We start from the raw sequence: 24938 nt of genomic DNA on the forward strand, positions 1-24938 counted from the left end.
CCTCTGGAAGAGCAGTCAGTGCTCTTAACCACTGAGCCATCTCTTCAGCCCTGGGACAGGTCTTAATATTGAGCACTCTTTATGTAGGTCAGGCTGGCCTCAAACTCATGATCCTCTTGCCTCATCTTCCCAAGTGCCTGGATTACCAGAATGCACCAGCACAACTGGCCAATTAAATGAGCAAGTAGGAAAAGATTGTCCTACAGTTTGGGACAATTAGAGTACTTGGCGAAGAAAGTCAAAGTAACTTCAATATCATCCAGTCAAATAACTGCCCAAGAGATTAAAGTATAAACTCCATTAAAAGGCAGAGAAGGGGGTCGGGGAGATGGCTCTGCTGTAAGAGCATATGCTGCTCTTTAGAGGACCAGAGTTTGTTCCTATCACCTGTGTGAGATGGTGCACAGGCACCTGGGACACCAGCTCCAGGGGGTCCCACACCTCTGGCCATCACAGGCACCTGCACTTCCATGCACAAACCCACACATGGATATGTACACGTATGATTTTTAAGAAATGAATCTTTTTTAAAGTAGAAAATTTAAAATGAATATGTTTATCTTGATGGAAGGACAATCTTTTAAAGATATGATGGCAGAATGCAGAAATAATCATATGTAATTATATGTAAGTACAAATTTCTGTACACAAAACACCAGAAACAAAACTAAAAAAAGCAAGTGCTAAACCAGGTAAAGGGTTAACATTTACAAACAGTAGGACACATGTAAAACCATCAAAAATGGGCCGCAGATCAAGACTGACAGTTGATCAAAAGGATTTCCAAACAGCAAATACATATATGTACACAGCCTCACTAGTAATCAGAGTTTTTGCCTTTTAACTTGATATGGCTAAAACAATACACAATAAGAGTTGACTAGGGTTTAGAGAAACAGTGTGATGTGCAATAGATTTAATTCATATGATTTTCTAGAGGTAACTTGACAATATAAATCTAAAACCACATATAAGAATCATAAACCTAAGGAGCCAAACAGAATAATGCATGACTTTAACCCCAGCACTCAGGAGGCAGAGGCAGGAGGATCTCTGTGAGTTCGAGGCCAGTCTGTCTACAGAGCACCTTCCAGGACAGCCAAAGCTATATAGTGAGACCCTGTCTTTAAAATTTAAAAAAAAGGGGAGGGGGAGTATGTAGACAAGGCTATTACTGCTATTGCACATAAAAATAAGATGATTTAATTTATGACCAGTAGCAAATGCACACAAAGCCTGCGCTCTGAATCTGTGGGTTCCCTATCCCTGGATTAAATGTACTGTGGTGACGATTCTCAGGATCAAAGCACAGATACATTTCTCACCATTGTTCCCCAAACAATGCATCCAACAACTACCTGTTGGACATTGTCATTGAACTCAGTGTTGTAAGTAATCTAAAGGTTTAAAGTCCACAGGAGATGGTGTGTGATTTATGTGGGAATGCTACCCCATTTTATAGAAGGGTCTTGAACATCCCTGGAGTTTGGTAGCATCTGTTGGAGAGATGGTACCATCTTCCGTGGGCACTGAAAGATGGCTGTGGAGTACTGACTATGTGTCAGGCAATATTCTTATACTTTCAAGTCCATCCCTGCCCTGTGAGGTAGTGCATTGTGAAATACCCCAAAATAGGAGACTGAGTTGGTGTATAATCAAATGTTTGGTTATGCTAGCTTTCAGAATTATCTAGGACAATTAACAACACGAGTAAAAGTGACATGCTATTTATACATGGTAAGAATACTAAGTTATAAACGAGTATAGTAACAGACTCCAACTTAAAAAAAAAAAGTGGAGCCAGGCGGTGGTGGCGCACGCCGTCCATTCCAGCACCCGGGACACAGAGGCAGGAGAATCTCTGACTTCAAGACCAGCCTGGTGTACAGAGTGAGCTGAGGACAGCCAGGGCTACACAGAGAACCCCTGTTTCAAAAAACAAAAAACAAACAAACAAAACGGGTCTTGGGCTAGAGAGATGGCTCAGCAGTTAAGAACACTGGCTGCTCTTAGAGGATCAGGGTTCAATTCCCAGCACCCACAACTGTCTGTGACTCCAGTTCCAGGGGACCTGAAACCCTCACACAGACATACATGCAGGCAAAACACCAATGCACATAAAATGAAAATAAATAAACGTGTGTGTCTCTAGGTATGTATGTATGTATGATGTGTGTATGTATGTATGATGTGTGTATGTTATGTATGATGTGTGTATGTATGTATGATGTGTGTATGTATGTATGATGTAGTATGTATGTATGATGTGTATATGTGTGTATGTATGTATGATGTAGTATGTATGTATGATGTAGTATGTATGTATGATGTGTGTATGTATGTATGATGTGTGTATGTATGTATGATGTGTGTATGTATGTATGATGTATGTATGTATGTATGTATGATGCAGTATGTATGTATGATGTAGTATGTATGTATGATGTGTGTATGTATGTATGATGTGTGTATGTATGTATGATGTGTGTATGTATGTATGATGTGTGTATGTATGTATGTATGATGTGTGTATGTATGTATGTATGATGTGTGTATGTATGTATGTATGATGTGTGTATGTACATCGTGTGTGTGCCTGGTGCCTGTAGTGAACAAAAGAGAGTTTCAAATTCCCGAAAATGGAGTTGTGAGCCACCACGTGAGTGCTGGGAGCAACCTGACCCCTCTGCAGGAGCCGCGAGTGCTCTTTTTTTGTTTGTTTGGTTTTTCAAGACAAGGTTTCTCCATGTAGCTTTGCGCCTTTCCTGGAGCTCACTCTGTAGCCCAGGCTGGCCTCGAACTCACAGAGATCCGCCTGGCTCTGCCTCCCGAGTGCTGGGATTAAAGGTGTGCCCCACCACCGCCTGGCTGCAGCGAGTGCTCTTGACCCCTGAGCCGCCTCTGCAGCCCCTGCTCTACCTGTCCTTAAGTGTACAACTAAGTGGATTGACATGCATTTAATGTCGTACAATCGTTACCAGTGTATACACCAAAACCTTTCATAGTTCCCAACAAAGACTCCAAACCGGAGGAGAGAAGAGGAACTCGTGAGGCAGATGAATCATGAGTTCAAGGCCACCCTAGGCTCCATAGTAAGGCTGTATTCCAAGCAATACAAACAAACCAAAGTAACAGTGACCACAACAAAACATTGTCCACCCATTAAATTAAATAATGGCTGTCCTTTCAACCCCCTCCCCCCCAGTCCCTGGGAACGTCCACTTAGAGCGTCTCTGTGAATTGCCTGTTCTATGTAGATTCTCAACACTAGGGAAAGGTGTACCGTCCCAACCCCAGCGGCCAATGCCGACCTCACCTGCATGTACAGCAGGTCTCCAGCTGCTCTGCAGTCCATCAGAAGAGAGTCCAGGGCCGGGTCCAGGTACCTGTACAATTACATGATCCTGGGTGACATGTCTAGGGACCTATCCAGGGACAGGTGTTCTGGGAAGCAAGGGTCCTCCACCCCAGGAGCTGGGTCCCTTCTCTCATAAACTATATATGCCGTTATACTTGCCCAGCCTTTGATTTATGCCTGTATTCCTTCTGTGTTCTTGTCTTATTATCTCTATATTGTGAGTTTTTACCTGGTACGCTCTAGAGTCAAGGTGTCACATGCACACACACACGCACACACACACACACACACACACACACACACACACACACAGACAGAGAGAGACAGAGACAGAGAGACAGAGGCAGAGAAAGACAAGGAGAGAGAGAGAGAGAGCGCGCTTTAATGGTGTGCATTCCTGTCACACTTAGTCCCTATCTCGGCCACCAAGTCCTGCAGTCCATTCCCCACGGCATAACACCTGCCCTGGCCACTTGCCCCACACACGCCCCTTCCACGCTCGCCACCAGGCACCTGGCCACCCTCTCCTGCCTCTGGAGCAGCTCAGAAACTGCCCCAAGCCAGGCTTTCTGCTCCTTCCTCCTGGTGTGACGTCTTGGGGTCGTAGGAACTGGATCATTTTCCCGCTCACATCTGAGGCACTGGGTGGTACACCTCTCCTTTCATGTCCCTTCTGTCTGTCCCTTACCATCCCCACACCAACTCTACACTCCAGCCACGCTTTCTCTCCCCTTCTTCTCCTCCCCATCTTGCTTACACGGCCACTGCCTCAAGCGCCTCCTTCCCTGACTTCTCTTTTCTCTGAAAGCCTGCTCTGCAGCAGCAGCAGCACCCCCCTTCTCTGGGCCCTGCTCCCCAGCCTGGCTAGCACCCCCCCTCTGTGCTTGGTCAGCATCCTGAATTTATCACAACCATGGCTTTGATCAACTTGTTTTGACACCGGATGTGAAGACTCCAGCCCTAAGCCTAGAGATGCCCTTCTGGGTCTCAGCAGAGTGACTTGTAAGTGTCAGGGGATCCATGTCTATCTGTCAGATGAGAAACACCAGATAAACAGAGGTTCGTTGTAAGTACAGTGGCACTCTGAGAATGGACAGAAATGCCAAGCAGAGATATGGGTGGCGTACAACTCACCAGAAGACAGAGCCAAGCAGCTCACCACGTTCAGAGCCTCGCGTGACCACAGAGAGCTGGGCCAGACCGTGAAAGGATGAAAGTGGGGTTTGAAGGTCAAGCTCATACTGGCGGAGAGAAGCAACTGAAACATTCCAACCAACTTCCCCTTCAGCTACATGTCCACACTCCTCCGAAGGCCCTGAGTGCCTGAGAACTGCATCACAGCTGGACAACCCGGAGATACATTCCAGGCTCGGGCTCTGAGCTGCCAACACCCTCTGGTCTAGAAGGAACCGTATCATCACCAGAGAGATGTGCTCAGAGAAGTCCTGGATGAAGACAAATCCTTAAAACTCCAGCTAGGTCCTTCCGCAGAGCCCCACCCATCGGAATCAAGCAGCGGTTGGAGCTGGCCTCCCTGTTGCCCTGGAAAGGCCTCCTCTGGAGAGAGGTCTGGACTCCCCAAGGTGTTAATCATGTTGTCCCCTTGCAGAACTCTGACCCTCAGCTCCAGCCACAGCACTGTGCCTCTTTTCCTCGTATTCACGAGCAGAAGCAGTCTGCTGGATGCGGTGCTGGCTGGTGACATGGCGGACTTTCCTCTGCATCTGGCCATCTAGGATGTGCCTGTGTGAGGAAGACTTAGGCACAGCCCAATGTCTAACTCGGGCTTCTAGGTGAGGGGAAGGATTCTCACCCTCCTTTGATGTCCACTTCTCAGGCAAGTGTGTGAGCTTGAGGAGTCTAAGCCCAGGGATTTTCTGTTATTGCGGCTGTTAATTTTCTTATCAATGTGGCAATAACAAACTTGAGCAGCATTTATTGAGTATGTGGGACTGCTTTAATCTTGACAGAAATCCTCAGAGGATTATTTTCCATTTTACAAATATGTAAACTGAGGCTTAAGGAGCTCAAATAACTTGGCTGCAAGTGTGGCAAGCTGGGACTTAGCGCGTGCCCTCTGATTCCAGGAACAGCCACGCTCAGATGTACAGTATTGGAAGCAGCTCCACAATAGTCTAAACCCTTAAATGGAAGCAAAGTCCTTTCCCTTTCTCCAATATCCAAACCACACGGTTTTAGTGACTTCTCAAGAGTTTCTAAATAGCTGGGGCTATCCCTTCAAAATTCAAAGCCACAAGCTAGACCCAGCAAGATAACATTGATCAAGTAAATCTCTATCTCTAGATTTCAAGATGCCTTTTTTTTTTTTTAAAGTTTGTATCCTCAGATTAGAGAGTAACTGAGCTGGACAGAGCCAACTTGAGTAGCAATTCAACATAGTCATGGTAATAAAGGCTGGGGTCCCAGGCTGTAGGACAGGGTTGGGAAAGCCTTTCATTGTGATTTTCTGTTCATTTGTTCTCAGTAGGACTTCTGTTTCCCAAGAAAATAAGAGTGTTTTCTGCAGAGACACTTGTGTCCTTTTAATCTAGGAATTAAATGTGGTGGCCCTGGCGCGTACCCTTTGGGAATGTGAGCTGAATGCTTCAGGGGTCAAATTCAGTGCAAACCGGCTGAGTGTCCCCTGTGATATTCCAGGAATATCACAGATCCACAGACATCAGATGTGCTTGTAATTGTCAACAAATCCTTCAGTTTCTACAGTTTCTCATCATCCATCCTCAGCAAAGCCGTGGCCATCAGCTCCTGGCCATGATCTGTTTCAGTCCACTCTACCCCACCTGTCTCTCCAGCCGGTGAGACCGACAGGTTCTCACACAGTGGCTTCTCTCACCAGTACTCACCACTTTCTGAGTCCTATCTTACAGCCTTCCAGCTCAGAACTCTGAAGACTAGTGGACGGCAGCTCAAAGTCAGCCAGCTTCTTCACAACTAGATGGGGAAAGGCAGCGTGGAGGCGGGTCAGGCTCTGCCCTGTGAGTTACCCCACATCGCGTAAAACTGTTCTTTTCGGCCTGTGCCTCGCCCTAGAAACTCCATTTTACAGCTTTTGCTTGTTTTGTTTGTTTGTTGTTTCGCTGTTTGCTTCATTTTGAGGGCTGACGATGACACCACCATGTGTCTTGCATCACCCACTCAGCACAGACTGAGAAATGACATTTCTTCAAGGGGGGGCTGCCCTGTCAGGATGAATTGAGGCTGTGGGGGCACATGGGTATATTAAAATCATATTGGGGAAACAAGGCTTCAAAACTTATTAGACACAACACACCAAGGAAAGGGTGGAGCTCCTTCCCTTGGATCCCATAAAGTGGCTGATCCCTCCTAGCTCTGACGTCATGGCCCCACACCAACCTGTCCTCTGATACCCTGTGTGTGCAGCAAGAACTCCCAGAGAACTGCCCCTAAGCCTTCAGCATGCCTCGGTCCTGATGCTGATGGAGCCCCCTCGGCTGCTGTCTGTCTGTCCACGTGCTCCTGTTTGCCCATTTCCACCTGGACCTCCTGTCTCTGCTCTGGGTCCACTTCTGCCATCCCTTCTCTGCAGCCAACTACATCCTTACTCTCAACCCTGGCTCCTGAGACCTGGTCCACAGCGAAGCATCCTCCCTCAGCTGGTTCGGGTTTCTGTCCTGGCAGCACTGACTCCACGGCATTTCTGTTACCCATTTCTTCAACCTCTGCACTCCCTTGCTCTCTCTAACTTGTACTCATTATGGAAACCACATATAGAAAATGCACAGAGATTAATTAGCTATGTTCTGTGTGATGTATGATATGAGCATTAATATTAGTAATTAAGATAAGGATCACAGGAAGCTACCTTTGCCAGGTTACCCAGGCAGGCAGGGTAACCCAGCAGATCGCTACCACTGAAACTGCTGCTCCTTGTGAACTTAGTGTCTGTCATTCCACAAAACCTGACATTGTGATAAAGAACAAAGGTGTTTGTCTGGTTCTGGAATAGTGTGCTCATGACAGGCGGTCCTACCTGGTAGAAACAGCATACACAGTTTACAAACAGCTTTCAAATGAGAGGGCAAGGCAGTATTATTGGGGGTAGGAAGGAACAAAAATACTCTCTTGCATGTGTATGTATTTTCAGCTTTCTGAAAGTCATCCCAAAAAAGTCAATACTATTTAATTCTCATCAAGTCCCAGCACATTGAGTAAGGTATTTTACCCTGGGGTTCAGATGAAGAGCTAGGTCCAGGGGTGCCAGCACCACTCCAGGACTTCACAGCCTCTGGGGTACAGCCTTCCCCAAGTCCTTTGATTTCCATCTCAAAAGCACCTCCCCACTGCTTTCAAGTAACTGATAGCATTTCACACCTTTAAAGGCCTCATGTCATCTAGAATCCAGTGGAGAGAAAGCAAACGTCCCAGACAGCTGCCCTCTTTCACGGTTGGGATTTTTAAAAAGAATCTAAGCACTCATATACCATCCACATTTCATAGCAAATATGCCGTAACAAGGAGGCGCTGTGTGTTTGTGGGGTGTCTGTCTTGATACAGAGTCTAGCACCTCGCATGGCCAGGAATGACGATGAGGGGACCCCAAGGTTAAGACCACAGCAGACACCAGAGGAGGTGCAGTTAGTGGACCAGCCTTAGAGTTAGGTTTTGACTACAGCACTTGTGATGGTCAATTCCTCTCCTTCTCTCTCTCTCAATGCGTGCGTGCGTGCGTGCGTGCGTGCGTGCGTGTGTGTGTGTGTGTGTGTGTGTGTGTGTGTGTGTTTCCAGATACAATTACATCACAGAGGGACTGGCGTAATGCACGGCTTCATGCCTTCTTGGATTCATAATATAACGGCATTATTGGAAGGGGGTAAGAGAGCGGCCTAGTTGGGGAAAGTGGACCCCTGGGCATGTGCCTTCGTTTTGTTTTCTCTCCCTACTCTTTTTCTCTGTTTCTGGCACTCTACCCCCTGTCGGCCGTGATGTGAACTGCTCTGCCCTGCCCCCTGTCTGTCATGATGTGAACTGCTCTGCCCTGCCCCCTGTCTGTCATGATGTGAACTGCTCTGCCCCCTGTCTGTCATGATGTGAACTGCTCTGCTCTGCCCCCTGTCTGTCATGATGTGAACTGCTCTGCCCTGCCCCCTGTCTGTCATGATGTGAACTGCTCTGCCCTGCCCCCTGTCTGTCATGATGTGAACTGCTCTGCTCTGCCCCCTGTCTGTCATGATGTGAACTGCTCTGCCCTGCCCCCTGTCTGTCATGATGTGAACTGCTCTGCCCTGCCCCCTGTCTGTCATGATGTGAACTGCTCTGCTCTGCCCCTGTAGCTTGAGTTAAATACTTTCATTCCTCCATGCTTTCCCTGTCATGGGAAAAATAAATAATTCTTCCTTACGTTGTTTCTGTCAGGCATTATGTCACCATACCGTGAAGTTGAAATGACATACTACCTGTCTACGGAATGCTTGTCCCCACTCTCTGAGCAATGACACAATCTTCCATTTTCCAAATCTCTGTCTGTCTGTTCGTTTGTTTAAGACAGGGTCTCACTGTAGCTCTGACTGTCCTGGAATTCATTATGTAGGACCAAGCTGTCCTAAACTCTCAGAGATCCGTCTGCTTCTGCCTCTGAGTGCTGGGATAAACAGTGAGCACCACCATGCCTGGCACATTCTCCAAATCTTTGATCTGGGCCTGAGAACAGTAGAAACCATGACCTGGGGGGTGGCCAGTCCCTTTGTGGGTTCCTCACACACCTCAGGGCCAAGCCCCTGATCATACCTGTCCATCCCCTTTGTCCCCCTTTTCATCTTACCAGAGATCTTGCCCTCCGGGAAACACCGGATGAGAAAAAGGCCAAAGTAGCCCAAGAGTTCTGGATACAGTCCGAGTTTGTGCGCCACCACCTTAGCCAGGAACAAGCAAAGGGGGAATATTAGGCCAATGGCCACACTTCCAGGCTGTGGTGGCAGCACCAGAAGGGACCAGTGCACACCAACAGCAAATGCTTTTGCAGGCCAGCAGACATTCAAAGAAACATTTTGTAATCTAAAAATCACACATATTTGTTACAATTTGAATCTGAAATGGTCTCCACAGGCTCATGCACTTGAACTCTTGGTCCCCAGCTGGTGGTACTGCATTTAGGGATTATGGACACTTTTGGACATGGAGCCATTGTAAATTTGTGGGACTGAGGCTGGTTATGGGCCAGTTTTACTTTTAGCCCAGATTCTCCATCCTGTGCTGTGGAATAATCCTTCTGTACACTGTGAAAATGTGTTGTTCTCATTGCTAATAAAAAGCTGATTAGCCAATAGCTAGGCAGGATTTTCAGGGCAGGGAGAATGCTGGGAAGAAGACGGGCAGAGTCTGAGGAGTTTCAAGCCAGATTTGGAAGCAGCAACATAGGAATTTCATAGATGAAGTAAACAAGTCTTAAAGCAGCACGTAGATGAATAGAAATGGGTTAATTTAAGTTGTAAGAGCTGACTGCAGACAAGCCTAAGCTGTCGGCCAAACATTTATGATTAATATCAAGTCTCTGTGTTTATTTGGGAGCGGCTGCCAGGACACAGAGAAACTCCACCTGAAATCCTGGTCTACTGGGATGTGAGAAGTCACAGCTGTACATTTCTGTCATCATGAGATGGATCTGTCGCCATGATGGACTACACCCTCCCAAACCAGGAACCAAAGGTCATGATTGATTCGGTTCCTCCCTGAAACTGTTCCTATTGGGGCACTGAGAGAAGTAGCTAATGAAACAGTCATTCTAGAAATCTTGGGAAGATAGGAAATTAGAGTGAGTAAAATCAAAACTAGTGTCACCTCAGTGGACACACTGGCCTCTACCAAGGCTGGTTGTTCTGTCTTGAATTTGGACATATATCCTGGATTATTCCAGTGCTTATCATCTGATGGAGGATGGCAGCATTCTCCACAAACATCTGTTTTCTGTGACATCTAGCCCTGGGCTGGCACTTCCTGTGTACACCAAGCAAAAGGCATTTCCCACTGTTCAGTGGTGTATAAAATGTGTGGTACTCTCCTTTGACACCCAGGCCCCCTTCTCTTTGCTGCTTCCTGCCATGGTCAAGTGTAATTCACCATGGCTTTGGTCCAGTGTAAACTTCAGATACCATTAAGTGTAACTTACTATGGCCTTGGAGCCATGGAGACCTCCAACTGTAGGTCCAGGGTGCTCCTCTCTGACATCAGCTGGCTTTCATTTCAATATCTGTGGCTTCATATTTCATTTCAATATACGTGGCCTCACAAAAATGTACCTCCATTCACTTTCCCTCAGCAGGAACCACAGGCCACCCCTCTCCTCCACCTAGCCTACACATTTAAGATTTGGGAAGATAGCATTCCCTCTGCAACCCAGCTGGGCAGAGGGATCCAGCCCAGGAGGCAGAGCTGCTGAGAGCCACATCTGAAGCAAGAGAATGTTCTTTGTTATCCTCAAAATTACTCAAACTCAGGTCAGGCCCTTGGTACCCAGCATGAGACCCTGTGGAATGAAGCTCCTGGGGCTTCCTGTGTATGAGAGAAGTATTCAAGAAAGACTGCTTGCCCTACCAAGAAAGAAGTGCCCCTGTCACTCTCTGCCAGGCATGACCTGCCACTACCCACTGGGTATGACCTCTGCTGGGCACTACCCTCCTTCCTGCTGCCATCCATGTGGCATCCTGAGACAGAGCCTCCTGCATATTACCAGGGCCCAGCCTGGTGAATGCCAGGAAAGTAGCCACAACCTTAGGAAAACCTCCGAGGTCTCAGGAAGGGTAAAATCAAGGAGGCCCTGAGGATGGGCTATATCTTGGCTTCCTCAGTCAGTTTCCCTTTGGGGGTGATTTATATGCGGTACCTCTGCAGATAGATCATCCACAGAGTAAAAGGATAGGCAAAGAACTTCTGGAAGGTAATCACATTGAAGTCTCTGCCTCATAAGACCTGCTTCTGCATTTCCTGGAGCTGAAACTAAACCAAGTTTACCTCGAGAACCTTTTCAGCTGTATCCGACGTTAGAACCTCCACGTTAAGGCTCCTTCCATTGGGCAGAAATACAGCCAGAGCGGTTTTCTGGGTGGTGATGTTCAATGTGTGCTATAAATAAAAAGACAGCCATCAGTTTCCACACCCAGCACAGAGGGAGCCAGCAGTCCTTGCCTGTCCCCGCCGCCGTGTGCAGGGCCTGTCCCCGCCGTGTGCAGGGCCTGTCCCCGCCGCCGTGTGCAGGGCCTGTCCCCGCCGTGTGCAGGAGACAGCACTCAAGGGAGCAAACACCCAGTGCGGAATTTAATGGATGTTCTTGGTGGGGCAGAGTAGAGGTGAAGAGGGGCTGGAAGAGGAGCCGAGGCAATAGTGTGAAGTCCGAATTGCTTCCAAATACCAACAGAGCATCCATTTGGGAGGGAAAAAAATCTTTTGATAAGAACTATCTACATCTTGCTTAAGTAATCTCAGAATTAACTTGTTTTAGATGCTTCTAAGCACCCCTAAAGGCTGGCTCTCAGGTGACACTCTGTATGGGTAGGGCTTTTCACCACAGCAACCAGTTCCACCCTCACCCCCTTTTTCAAGACATGGTCTCACTATGTAGCCCAGGCTGGCCTGGAACTCACAGGGTCAGCCTGCCTCTGCCTCCTGAGTGCTGGAGTTAAAGGTGTGTGCCACCATCCCTAGCTCAATTTCCCAATGCCTGAACACCAGATAGGCACCCAGAAATTCAACCTAGTGCTGGCATGGTTTGCCTAGCATTAGCATAAGACACTGAGTTAAGGTTTCAGGGCAACAAGATTGCAACACCTGGGAAGTCCAGGCTACCCAGCTTTTTTTCAGATTCATGGGGGTTGGGGTTGGGGGTGGGTTTCAAGACTCACTCTCAACTCCATAATTTTCTAGATTGACTTGAAGGATCTGGAGAAACAGCTTCCTTTATTGCCAGCATATTAGTTTTTGTTTTTTAATGTGCATTAGTGTTTTGCCTGCATGAGTGTCTGTGTGAGGGTGGGTGTCAGACCTTGGAGTTACAGAGTTGTGAGCTGCCTGTGGTTGCTGGGAACTGAACTCAGGTACATTTGGAAGAGCAGTCAGTGTTGAGTGTAGAACATATAAAGAGATAAAACAAGACATGGTGTCTAACAGGACCACCTTCCTAATTCAAAGTTAATTTCCTTTTCAAGTTTTTACATAAACCTCTTTTAAAGACACCGTCAGGAATGAAAATATCTCTTCCTCTGCCCTGCTTGCCTTTTGGAGGAAAGGTGAAAACAAGGAAAAGGAGAGCCGTCTTTGAAAACTGGAAAACAGTCCCAGGCCTGAGCCCAGAGGACTCTGGGTGCCTGTTCAGCACAGCCAAATGGACCCATCAGGACACCAGCAAAGGAGCCAATCCAGTCCACACAAGCTGTCTGGGGCAATTCATCCCAAGGGCTTAGCCAAGAACATGGCTCAGGGGCCATCTGAAGAGGTGTGGTCCCTAAAGACTACCTTCCGGCAGGTGCAGGAAGAGAAAACGAGCCTGGCATCAGCCACAAGAGTGCTGACCTCCTGCAAGGTAGCAGTATGCGGCCGCCAGTGCTCAGAGCGTTTCTTTCGGTTTAATCCTCCAAGCGAACCGAAACAGGAGCTCGGCTCCCCGTTTTCCAGCTGGAGAAACTGACATGCAAAGAAACTAAATAAACCCAGTGTTATTGTCACGTGTAATCCTAGCAGTTGGGAGGCAGAAACAAGATCGAACATTCAAGGCCAGCCTGTGATACATAGTGAGCCCTGTAGAAGAGAAAGGAGACTGGGAAATGGGAAAGAGAGGAAGAGAAGGGGACGGAGAAGTCATAGGAAAAGGAGGGGGAGGGGAGGGAAGAGGCTTGTTTGAATACATCATCCCAAGTCACAGAAATCAAATGTCATCCATCGCTTGCTCCTGAGCCAGATTCATCATCACCAAGCCAGATCTGCAGCTGCTCATCTGAGTGGATGGAAGCATTTGAAACGCGGGTCACTGGAAGAGACGCTGTGGCCTATGCATCACTACTGGAGAGACCAGGCTGCAGGGATCTTAGGACAGAGCAATTAATGAGAAAAGGCTCAGAAACAAGACCCAAGATCCAGGAATACCTCAGACTCCAGCGACTCAATGACAGCCCCTCTCCAGCCGTATGTATCAGCCAATGGCTGCTCAGGAGACAAGGACCAATGAGCTGTCAGGACCTGGGCTTTGATCAATCAAAAACAAAAGCTGCAAAGAGGGGAAAGCATGACCAGCGTGCATGGGCACACGCTGCAGAGGAAGCGTTAGCCTGGGCGGACAGGGGTGGGACTAGTAAGAACCGCGTGTCTCTGTATGAAGTCCTCAAAGAGTAGAGAGAGCTCCAGCTAACTCTGGGGAAATGAGTATAAAAGTGAGCTGGCAAAGCTCGTGGGCAAACAATGGAAAAGAAAAAGTCATTGCCACAGTGAAAATTAATCAGAACACAGAAAAGAGACGCCACAAAGCACAGCTTTATACAAAGCTAGAAAGTAAAACTCCCAAGGCCCGAAAACTAGCCAAAAACCCTTTAAAATTGTTAGAAAAATTAATACAAAACAAAACCCCACAACACTGATAGCCCACAAGAGATATTTTCTTAAAGCAAGAAAGCAAAAGCTATAACATACCCCCCAGAAAACAGGTCAAACTTATCTTTATGTGTACTGACATTCAGTGAGCCACAAGAATTCTAGCTTTAAATTTTTTTTATTTTTAATTCTCTGTGCGCACACACACACATACACATACACGCATGCATGCACGCATGCACGCATGCAAGCAGAAGCAAGAAGAAGGCACGGATCTCCCTGAAACCAGAGTTACAGGCCGTGTGTAGCATCTGACATGGGTGCTGTGCACCCAACTAGGGTCCTCTGCTAGAGGAATAATCAATCTTTTCCAGAGAGTCATCTCTCCAAGCCCAGATTTCAAGTTTTAAAAAGCAAATTTTAAGAAGTGTAAGCCTGGCCGGGCAGTGGTGGCACATGCCTTTAATCCCAGTACTCAGGAGGCAGAGACAGACAGATCTCTGTGAGTTCGAGGCCAGCCTGGTGTACAGAGTAAGTTCCAGGAAAGGCAACAAAACTACACAGAGAAACCCTGTGTCAAGGGTGAGCCAGGCACATTGATGCATGCCGATAATTCCAGCACGTAGGAGGCTGAAGCAGGAGCTTCAGACCAGCATAGGCTACACAATGGGTTGAGAAGGACAGCCTGGAATACACCAAGAGACAATATCTAAAAAGAAAAGTGTGTCTAGTATGTGCTTACTTGTAAAATAAAACATGTATTCATATTCTTTGGCCTGCACAGATTATCTAGAAAGACCACACACTGACTTGAAAATGAGAGTTTTCCTAGGTAGAGAGACTGCGAGGAAAGCAGAGTTCCTTTGCACCATGCACATTCTGATGAAGTATCCACCATCACCATCACTACAGCAACAATCAAGAGAGTCTGTGCATGTTTAAGCCACTGGAAGGCTGCACAAGGGCTTCAGATGGACCACAGTGGTAGAGAACTTGCCTAGCGTGTGCGTAATTGGTCATATCCCCAGCATCATGAAAAAGAAAAGAGTGCTTACAAAATAAAACCACTAGACTGCGGAAGGTTCTAGAGCCATTTCTCTGTTTGATTTAACACATGCACATATGTGGACCTTGTGTTAGTAAAACTTGTCTTTGCGAGTCTCGTCAAGGTCTCACTCCTCCCCCTGTGAGGGGTTAAGATCGTGGTTTGATCTGACAGGAGCCCCTGGCAGGCTGCTGTTTTATGTTTTTGCTTCCCATTTGGGGTTCTGTTTCTGGAGGCTGTGAGACCCTTAGGAGGGGTGGCCTACCACTAGAGGCGGGTCTTTGGAATTCCCAGTCCAGTCCTGGTTCTGGTGTGTCCTCTGCGTTCTCTCTACAGTGCTATGCACAGCCATTCTGCAGCAGTCTCCTGATGCGGAGCCCTTCCCACCTGGACCGGAACGATGAGCCAAAGGGAACATCTCATCCTTGTTTCTGATCTTCATTCTGGTCATGGCCAGTGCAAGTAATTAAAACAGGAATCTGATCCAACAGTGAGTTACTGTGTAACTTTATTCCCTTTCCGTTCAGTCAAGGTCCCCAGCACAGGCACAGAAATGTTTCCACACGTGCAAAGGGAATGAAAGGTGTGCTGAACAAATGCTTGCCCAAGTTTCAGCCTAGGTGGTCAGTGACCAGTGGTCCCCGGCCCACGGAAGGGGAGCTGCTTTATGCCACTCTGTTCAGCCCTTGGGTCTCATCTCAGTACGGGGTCCCTGAGCGCTAGAACTCCAGCTTTCTCTGCCTTTCTTGAGACCAGCATGGAGATGCATGGCACACAGGCTACAGAATAAGTATCTGCTAAACCCTAAGTCAAAATGTGAGTGACACACGTCATCTCCCATGCAGGATCCGAACTGGAAGCACCTCCAGCTTACTAGAAATGACTCCACTTCACCCAAGTCCAGAAAGTCTGTGGGAAGCTCTGCAGAGGCTGCCAGTTCCGCCCAGGAAGGAAGCTTACCATCTGCACCAGTGTTAAGAACTGGGTGAAGACATCGCTTCTCGCCACACGAGGGTCCGCAGTTACTGAAAAACATGGAAAGCAAGCTAGATCAGCATGAGCTTGGTGGGACTCTCTTAACTGCGTCTCCCAGGAGTTCTGAGACCTTGCCCTAGCAGTGTGGTCCAGGATGGAAGGGAGAGTTCTCAATGCAGGACACTTGACAGAGTCTGCACCCTTGAGGTGAGGTGGCCTGGACAATATGAACCCATCATGACAGTTCAAGACCACAGTGTTCCGGGGAAACCTCCCTCTACTCAAGCTGCCCACACTGCTCAGTAGCCATCACCCTCTGGGATGATGATGGAACAAGAAGCAAAAATACATTACAAGTTGAGTCTAGACAGCCAGTTTGGTAAGACACTTGGCAATCTGAAATTTTTAAGTCTGCCCAAAGCACCAACTGAAGGTGCCTCATCACGTAACAGGGGCTCTCAAGGGGCTACCCCCAGAGACACAGCATGGGCTGGGGTGTAGTTCAGTGGTAGAGTGTGCAAGGCTCTGGGTTCAGTCTCCATTATGCGCACATGCATATGAGTGTGTGTGTGTGTGTGTGTGTGTGTGTGTGTGTGTGCGCGCGCGCGCGCGCGCGTGTACGCAGGAGAGCACACATGCTTGAAGATATTCATTGCATGAGTCTGTGTGTTGTATATGTGTGTTCCGGCACATGTCCACACATGTGCATGTGCAGAGGCCAGAGGAAGACATTGTGTGTTGTCCTGGTTAACACTGTCAGTTGTGTGATAGCAGAGCCTCAACTGATGAGCTTGGTCTGTGGGCCTGACTGTGGGTAATGTCTTGATTAATAACAGATGGAGGAGGACCTAGACCACTGTAGGTGGTGCCATGCCCAGGCAAGTGGTTCCAGGTCATATAAGAAAGGCAGCTCAGGCTTAAAAGTGGCACACACCTTTAACCTCAGCACACGGGAGGCAGAGGCAGGCGGATCTCTGTGAGTTTGAGGCCAGCCTGGTCTACAGAGCAAGATCCAGGACAGCCAGGACTACACACAAAGACCCTGTCTCAAAAAACATATATATATGTATATATATATATATATATATATATATATATATATATATATATATATATAGAGAGAGAGAGAGAGAGAGAGAGAGAGAGAGAGCGAGCTCAGTGTAAGTGATTGACCTGACCGCCCTAAATGATGACTAGGATCTGAAAGTGTAAGCTGAAATAACCCTTTCTGCCCTAAGTCACCTGGCTCGCTGTACTTTATTCCAGCAACAGAAGAGAAAGTGGGGCAGGTGTCCTGCCCTGTCATCTCTTCATTCACTTGAGACAGGGTTTCTCACTCCTTCCTCCGGTCTCCACTCTCTTAGCACTGAGTCTGCACACACGGCCACAAACAGCTTCTACACACATGATGATGGGTGCTGGGGACCTGAACCCAAGTCCTTGTTCTTACACAGCAAACACTCTTACCAACTGCACTATCCCTCCAGCCCCGAGAAACTGTTTATAAAGGGTGTTACTAACTTGGTGTGGTGGCATGTGCTAGTAATCTCATCACTTGGGAGGCAGAGGCTGGGGGATCCTAAGTTTCAGGCTAGCCTGGGCTACATAGCAAGACCTTATCTCCAAAACAAAACAAACAAATCCTGAGTGATAGTATTGGGGGGAGTAGCTATGGTGTAGAGACAAACTAATTTTATGTTCCTTAGCACAGATTCCTGGGAAAACGGAAAGCTATTGAAAAGCATATTCTCCAACCAGTCCTTAGTACAAGGCACCAGGTGCTGGCCAGCTAAGCATAATGTTCATTTAATCTTCAACAGACACCATGGAGCTACTGTGACCTCCATTTTACAGATAAACACCAAGACTCAGAGGAGGTGTCTATCTTGTCTAAGGTCACACAGCAGAAATGGAATTTGATTTTTTTTTTTTTAGATTTATTTATTATGTATATAGTGTTCTGCCTGCATGTGTCCCTGCAGGCCAGAAGAGGACACCAGATCTCATTATAGGTGGTTGTGATCCACCATGTGGTTGCTGGGAATTGAACTCAGAACCTCTGGAAGAGCAGCCAGTGCTCTTAACCATTGAGCCATCTCTCCAGCTCCTGGAATTTGATTCTAGGTTTAACTCTGAAGTCTAAATTCGAGTTATGACACTGAGCTGTACTGTGTCCTTGCTTGACCTTGTCAGCCTCACAGGGGTCAGAGCAGCTCTTCCAGCATCCATGGTGACACCAAATGACCCTGATGAAGACCAAGGTTGAGGTACCAGGCCAGCACTGTAGTCAACACATACTTACATTCCCCCCCCCCCCCCCCCCCCGCCCCCGAGATGCTTCCAACACCTAAGGTTGAGCTCAGCCCATCATTTTGTCTTCAGGTCCACAGTCAAACCAATACACAACACTCCAGAGTAAATCTTAAACTACTTTAAATACTCTTTTATTTTTTTAATGTTTTGTTTTGTTTTCGAAACAGGGTTTTTCTGTGTAACAGTGCTCTGGCTGTCCTGGAACACTATTTATTGACCAGACTGGCCTCAAACTCACGGAGATCCACCTGCCTCTGTCTCCCGAGTAAATACTCAATGTGAAGAACACCACTGTAAAAATCACACACATAGGAAATATCCAAAATGAGCACGTATAGAGAGAAACTAGAGTGGTACCTTCCCGGGCCTGGTGGGAGGAGGCTAAAATGGGAAGTAGCTGCCAGTGGACAGAAAGTCTCCTGTGGGGTGACGATAATATTCTAAAACTAGATTATGGTATGGTTTGCACAATTACATAACCATGTTAAAAATGCCAAACACGGGCTTTAAAACAGATGGCTTTTGTGACTGGGAATTTACGCTGCAGTACACCTATGAAACAGAGTTCAAGTACATACCATTCTGCAGGTATCGCTCCAGCTGGTCCCTCCTCTCTTCAGCCATGGTGGCGGTCATTGCCAGGTAGTGCTTTGGTGGGAAAGGGGGCAGGCAGTTTCCGAACACTCGTCTCAGCTGAAAGGTCCCAAGACACAGTCAAAGTGAGACCCTAACTCAAGGGTGATGAGACACAGTGCCTTGTCTTGGAGCACTTTCTTTAAAGGGGAAGATAAAACGAACCCTGTTGGTGGCCAAAGGGAGCGGGGAGGAAGAGATTTCCTTTAGGAGGGACACCCTCCAGTGTACATTCCGCAGATGCCCCACAACATCCAGTCCTGCCTTGGTGAAATCAACTATATTTTCATGTTTTTGTGACTGCCCACCACTCACAGCACACATTTCCTTAAATTTATTCTATATCTGGAATATCAGAGATTATAGTCAGGATTTCTTTTTGGGGGGTTTTCTCGACAGGGTTTCTCTGTGTAGTTTTGGTGCCTGACCTGGATCTCACTCTGTAGACCAGGCTGGCCTGGAACTCACAGAGATCCGCCTGGCTCTGCCTCCCGAGTGCTGGGATTAAAGGCGTGCGCCGCCACCGCCCGGCCGGAGTTTTTATTTTTTAATTTTTGATTTCTCTCACTGTGTAGCCCTGGCTGTCCTAGAACTCACTGTGTGGACCAGACTGACCTCAGACTCACAGAGTCCTCCTCAGTCTGTTTTCCAAGTCAAATTAAAGGTGTGCATGGCCATTCTTGGTTCTTTTTACTCTAATTAATGTGGCCACCTAAGCTTAAATATGTGCCTTTCATGTCATTTCTATGGGGTGTGCTGATTACAGAGGGCCTATGAGGCTGGCATAAACTCCAATAGAATCCCAGGCAGGCCCTCTCCTCCTACCCACCATATAGAACCCAAAACTATGGAGGCAATTACTTTTATAAAAGATACATAAAAATAACTTTTAGGGGCTGGAGAGATGGCATGTAAATTAAGAACACACTGTGCTCTTACAGAGAACTCGGATTTAACTCCCATCACCCACGTCAGGCAGCTCACAACTGCTCCAAGAGGATCTGATGTTGCTGGCTTCTGCAGGCACCTCCATTCACAGGGACACACACACACACACACACACACACACACACACACACACACACACACACACAAATAATGATTATATTTAAAGAGAAGAAAACCAGCCAGAGTCCTGGAGGCTGACCCTGACTGTTCCCGGAGCCCTCAGCTTAAACAGTGGAACCAGCTGTTTAAGGAGAAAGGAGCTGGTGAACAGACGAGACCTTAAATCCCCATTTAATTGTAGTTGCCTTTGCCATAATTATAGTGTGTACCCGGCCATTCACATGATCGCTAGCTTAAACACACATGAAGAATCTGGTCTCTTCTCTTCACCCCACTACCACTGTGCTGGCGCGGGTTAGCGTTTGTTTTCTGGATTGTAATAGCAGCCTTCTAGGTGGTCCCTCTGCTTCCCTTGTGGCCTCCTGTCTCCCAACACAGCATCTCAGGTAATATTTCAAAAACGTGAGTGGAATCATCACACTGCCTTGAATCCCCTGCGGTGTCTCCCCGGCCCCAAGTCAAAGGCAAAATCGTTCCAATGATCCAGAACTCTGACACCTGTATGAATGCAATTAGCCACTTGTAAGTAAAGTTACGCTTCAGTTATTTAAATGAGATAACTTAACGTCGGTTCCTAAGTCATACTAGCCACATTCCATGTGTTTGATGGACAGCAACACGTGTCAAGTTGCTACCAAACTGGCGGAGCACATTTATAGCATCTCCATTGGCACAGAAACTTCTACCAGCCAAACGTTGGTCTGAATATAGAGAGGTTACTAACTGTCTGGCTATGAACAAATACGGTTTCCTGCTGCTTATTACTTGGCATTGTTCAGTTCTTAGAGAACCACATCCAAGGCCAGCAGTTACTTTTGATTTAAAGTTTAAAAACATATCCTGCAGAGACTACAAAAGCCACTTTGGGAGACAGTTTGGTAATTTCTTACAGTGTTAAGCATAGTCTCACTCTAGAATCCAGCAGTCACACTGGGAAAAGCTTCCTGAACTGGGTTGCAGACCCTGTCCTCACTAGTCTGCATGTGGTGCTGGGGAGAAGCTCAGCTGCTAAGAGTACCTGCTGCTCTTCCATAGGACCAGAGTTCGGTTCCCAGCACCTCATCAGCCAGCTCACAACTGCCTGTAACTCCAGCAGCAGTGGAGTTACAGCTGACAGCCGATTCAGGCCTCCAAAGACACCTGCACACGCATCATACACATATCACACACACACACCCCACATCACACACACACACTACACATCACACATAACACACACACACACATACACCATACACACATCGCACACACACACTACACATCACACACCACACACATACATACCACACCACACCACACATCACACACACACCACACATCTCACACACACACATACGCCATACACACATTGCACACACACACTACACATCACACATAACACACACACACACACACACACACACACACACACACACACCACACAAATAAAAATAAATCTTTAAAAATCTGTGTAGCCGGAAGGTTTCTCCAGTCCTCCCCAGCCCTCTGGTCCTGCACACTTACAAAATAATCATTCAGAGGCTTAATATTATTTACACACTGTATGGCCTATGGCAGGCCTCTTGCTAGCTAGCTCTTACAACTTAAACCATTTCTATTCATCTATATGTTGCCAGGTGGCAGTGGCATTACCAGTCTGCTGGCATCTTCCTGCTCCTTTGGCGGCGGGCTGGTGTCTCCTCCATCTCTGCCTTTCTTTTTTCTGTCTCTCTCCTGGATTTCCTGCCTGGCTATAACCTGACTTGCCATAGGCCAGAGCAGCTTCTTTATTAACCAGTTATAGCAACACATTCACAGCATACAGAAAGGCATCCCACAGCACTTCCCCTTTACTGTCTAATCAAAAAGGAAGGTTTTAACTTTAACATAGTAAAATTACATATAATAGAACAGTTATCAAGCAGGAATTTCAATTATAATATCTAGTCTATTTGTATTGGCAAAATTAAAGAAAATATTCTATCTATATTTGTGAGTCTACGGTTTCAAATCTGCTTGTAGATGTTTGTGACAGCTTTATCTGTAACCCTGTAGAGATGTCCTTCAAAATATGAAGGGTAAGCAGTGATCTATTCCTACAATAGAATATTGTTCATCCATGAAAAGAAATGAACTATCCAGCCACAAAGTGATACAGGTAAACCTTCAATGCATGTTGCTAGTGAAAGAAGCTAGTCTGGAAAAACTACTGTATGGTTTCAGTTGTAAGACCATCTGGAAAAGGTCACTTGTCACCAGGGCTGTGGGACAGGAGGGCACTGAGTAGGTAAAACACACAGACATTTCAGTGTGGTAAAGCCACCGGTGCGAGCGTCTACTCCTGGGGGCATGATGCTCTCCACTTGTGCAGGCATGCCAAACTTTACAGCACAAGCTTGACATATGTGAATATTTTAAAGATCATTTAAGCAGTCAGGAGAGCCTCAGGGTGGAGTGCGGCACGTGACAGCAGAGTCTAAGAGCATCACAAACATCTGCTCCACCTCACTGAAGGGCATGAGGGGAGGCAGTGACCTAAGAACTTTGGGAATGTGTGAGGTCCACAGGAAGAATGTACACAAATCAGCCATGCATGAGCGCTGGACTGTGGATGAAGCAGTTAATTCTCATGCTGCTGTACGGCACACAGACTCAAGCAATGAAGCCAACGAGTGGCAGGCAGTCGGATTTCTCACTGCTGTAGTGAGTTGACAGGTAAGAGCAGGCGGCTGGAATACCTGTGCGGATGCTTCACTGTGAGCTCCTGATTACTGGAATAAACATACAGACGGTGCTGTGACTAGGTGTGAAATGTCCCTCACTGATGCTGGTGTTTGAGGACTTGGTCCCCAGCTGGTGGTAGTGTGTGTGTGTATGTGTGTGTGTGTGTGTGTGTGTGTGTGTGTGTGTGTGGTTATAGAACACCTGGGATACGGGGTCTAACCAGCAGCAGTAGGTCACCAGGAATGGGCACTTGGGGCTCAGGTCTGTGATCGCTCCTGTAACAAGCCTCTGCTGCTGCTCCCATCACCACGAATGCTGCCCCACCATGATAGATCGTGTCCTTTGAAACTGTGAACCAAACAAGCCCTTCCTCACTGAAGTCGCTTCTGACAGCTCTTCCATCACAGCCACGAGAAGAGTGACTAAGACAAATGGGCACTCCTAGAAACCCGCAGAGCTCAGCCTGGGCTACTGCGCACGGCACCCACTTCCCAGCTCTGCAGATGAAGGCCTAGATGAGACACCGTAGGAGCGGTGTGCACACAGACACCCAGATCTTGATGTCAAAAACCATTCCTCAGGAAACGCCACCACAGAGCCATGGAGAAATCACCCTTTCTAAGACAGCCTGGAGCAGCTTGGAGCACCAGAAAGTATGGAAGTGTTCAATGGTTGAGTGTAAGAGAGACACAGCAGCCATTGAAGACTTCTGAGGCCGAAGTGCAGACAACCTGATCAATAAAACAAAGAGCATCGATACATAACCCAAAGCATAAATACCCATCACCCACGGTGCTCTAACTTAGTTACCGAATAAATGAGTAGGAGAGAACAAGCCAGTCTCTTGTGAACTCCAGATAATTTATGAGAACAGGGAACACGAATCTCCATTTCTGAAGCGGGGGTTGTGCACAGTGATGTAAAGTACTCTACTCTACAGAATTGGGGTGGGAGGGCACTTTGCTGTGGGAAAACCGGATGGACACCTCCTCAGCCAGGAGATGGGCAACATCAACCGTGAGAGGCTGTGCTCGTGGTAGACCTCTGAGACAATGTAGGTAGAATGTGCTTTACCACGGGGGGCCTTCACTCTCAAAACCTACAGCTCACTCTCCATCATGTAAAACATGGACAGCCACAGAAGAGCTGACCAGTCCCCTTGAAGCTGTCAGGATCATGAAAAAGGTGGAGAGTCTGAGAGAACTGCGCTCATCAGAGAGCCAAAAGAGACTCAGCCACGAAATGGAATGCTGGCTCCCGAACAGAAATTGGGTCTTAGACAAGGGCTGATCAGATCTGCATAAGCTGTGGGTGAGTTAGTAATGGTGCATCCTTGCTGACTGGGTCATTATAACAACTGTGCACACTAGAGGTGTCTAAGACAGAGGGTACCAGGCTGGGGAGGTGTCCAGAGCACTGTTCATCCGGGCACCTGGGTTTGATTCTGAACATCTACACAGTGGCTCACAACTGTCTGTAACTCCATCTCCAGAGGATCTCACTGATGCTCTTCTGAACTCTGAGGGTACAGCACATTTAGAAATAACTTAAACTCACACAAAGCACATACATGCAGGCAAAACACCCAGACACATTTAAAACTTTTTAAATATTTTGGAGAATAGAGGAAACTGGATGCCTGGTGTGGGGGAACTCTGTGCTTTTTTATAAACTAAAACTATTGCTACAAAAATTAAGCTTATAGGAAAAAAAACAGGAACCCTGATGTTCTGGATTCTCTTCAGAAAATGAGAAGATCTGAAAGTGACGGGGTCACATTCTCAGGAATCTTCTTTGAGGGGCAGCATAGTAGCTCCCACCCTGCCTCATGCCTGCCTAACCCCTGCAGACCCAGCTCTTGTCCGTCCTGGTATCAAACATTCTCACGGCAATTATGTTTCCTCTAAAGCCAAGGAAATGCTGCTGCCATGCCCGGGAGTCAAAGGGCCCAGCAGCAATGCCACCAGCCAGGGCTGCTCCACCAGCCAGGGCTGCTCCACCAGCCAGGGCACTCTGGTCCTCCATCTCTGCTCACCTCCTTCAACGGAAGCAGGAAAGTGTTTTCTTTGCATGCAATCTTTTCTTGGTTAGCTGACAGCTGATTAAGTGAGGCCAAAAAGGGAATTGTCTTCTTAGATATGTGTCCATAAATGTTGCAGACATTCCCTAATTGGCTCTAGTTACAGTATCCTTGAGACAACAGGACTGCCTGAATCACCCACCTGCTGGACTGAATCTAGGGGAGCCTCTGCCCCGAGGACATGAAGCGGGAAAAGTCAACAGGGTTGAGAA

General features: G+C 47.3%; 1 protein-coding gene across 2 annotated transcripts in view; it reads right to left on the bottom strand.

The window, feature by feature from the left end:
* The window catches only part of Snx31 (sorting nexin 31), a 47186-nt gene that overhangs the window by 19313 nt on the left and 2935 nt on the right, over positions 1–24938 (bottom strand). For both annotated transcript variants that reach the window (XM_052747628.1, XM_052747627.1), the window contains exons 3-8: positions 18821–18935; positions 15915–15979; positions 11345–11455; positions 9159–9249; positions 6223–6310; positions 3317–3386 (exon numbers count right to left, since the gene is read on the bottom strand). In XM_052747628.1, the coding sequence (XP_052603588.1) occupies positions 3317–3386; positions 6223–6310; positions 9159–9249; positions 11345–11455; positions 15915–15979; positions 18821–18935 (540 nt within the window). The remainder of the gene's footprint in view (positions 1–3316; positions 3387–6222; positions 6311–9158; positions 9250–11344; positions 11456–15914; positions 15980–18820; positions 18936–24938) is intronic.

This window comes from Peromyscus californicus, unplaced genomic scaffold, assembly GCF_007827085.1.
Source record: "Peromyscus californicus insignis strain IS unplaced genomic scaffold, ASM782708v3 Scaffold_20__1_contigs__length_68692818, whole genome shotgun sequence".
In the NCBI taxonomy this organism is placed as follows: domain Eukaryota; kingdom Metazoa; phylum Chordata; class Mammalia; order Rodentia; family Cricetidae; genus Peromyscus; species Peromyscus californicus.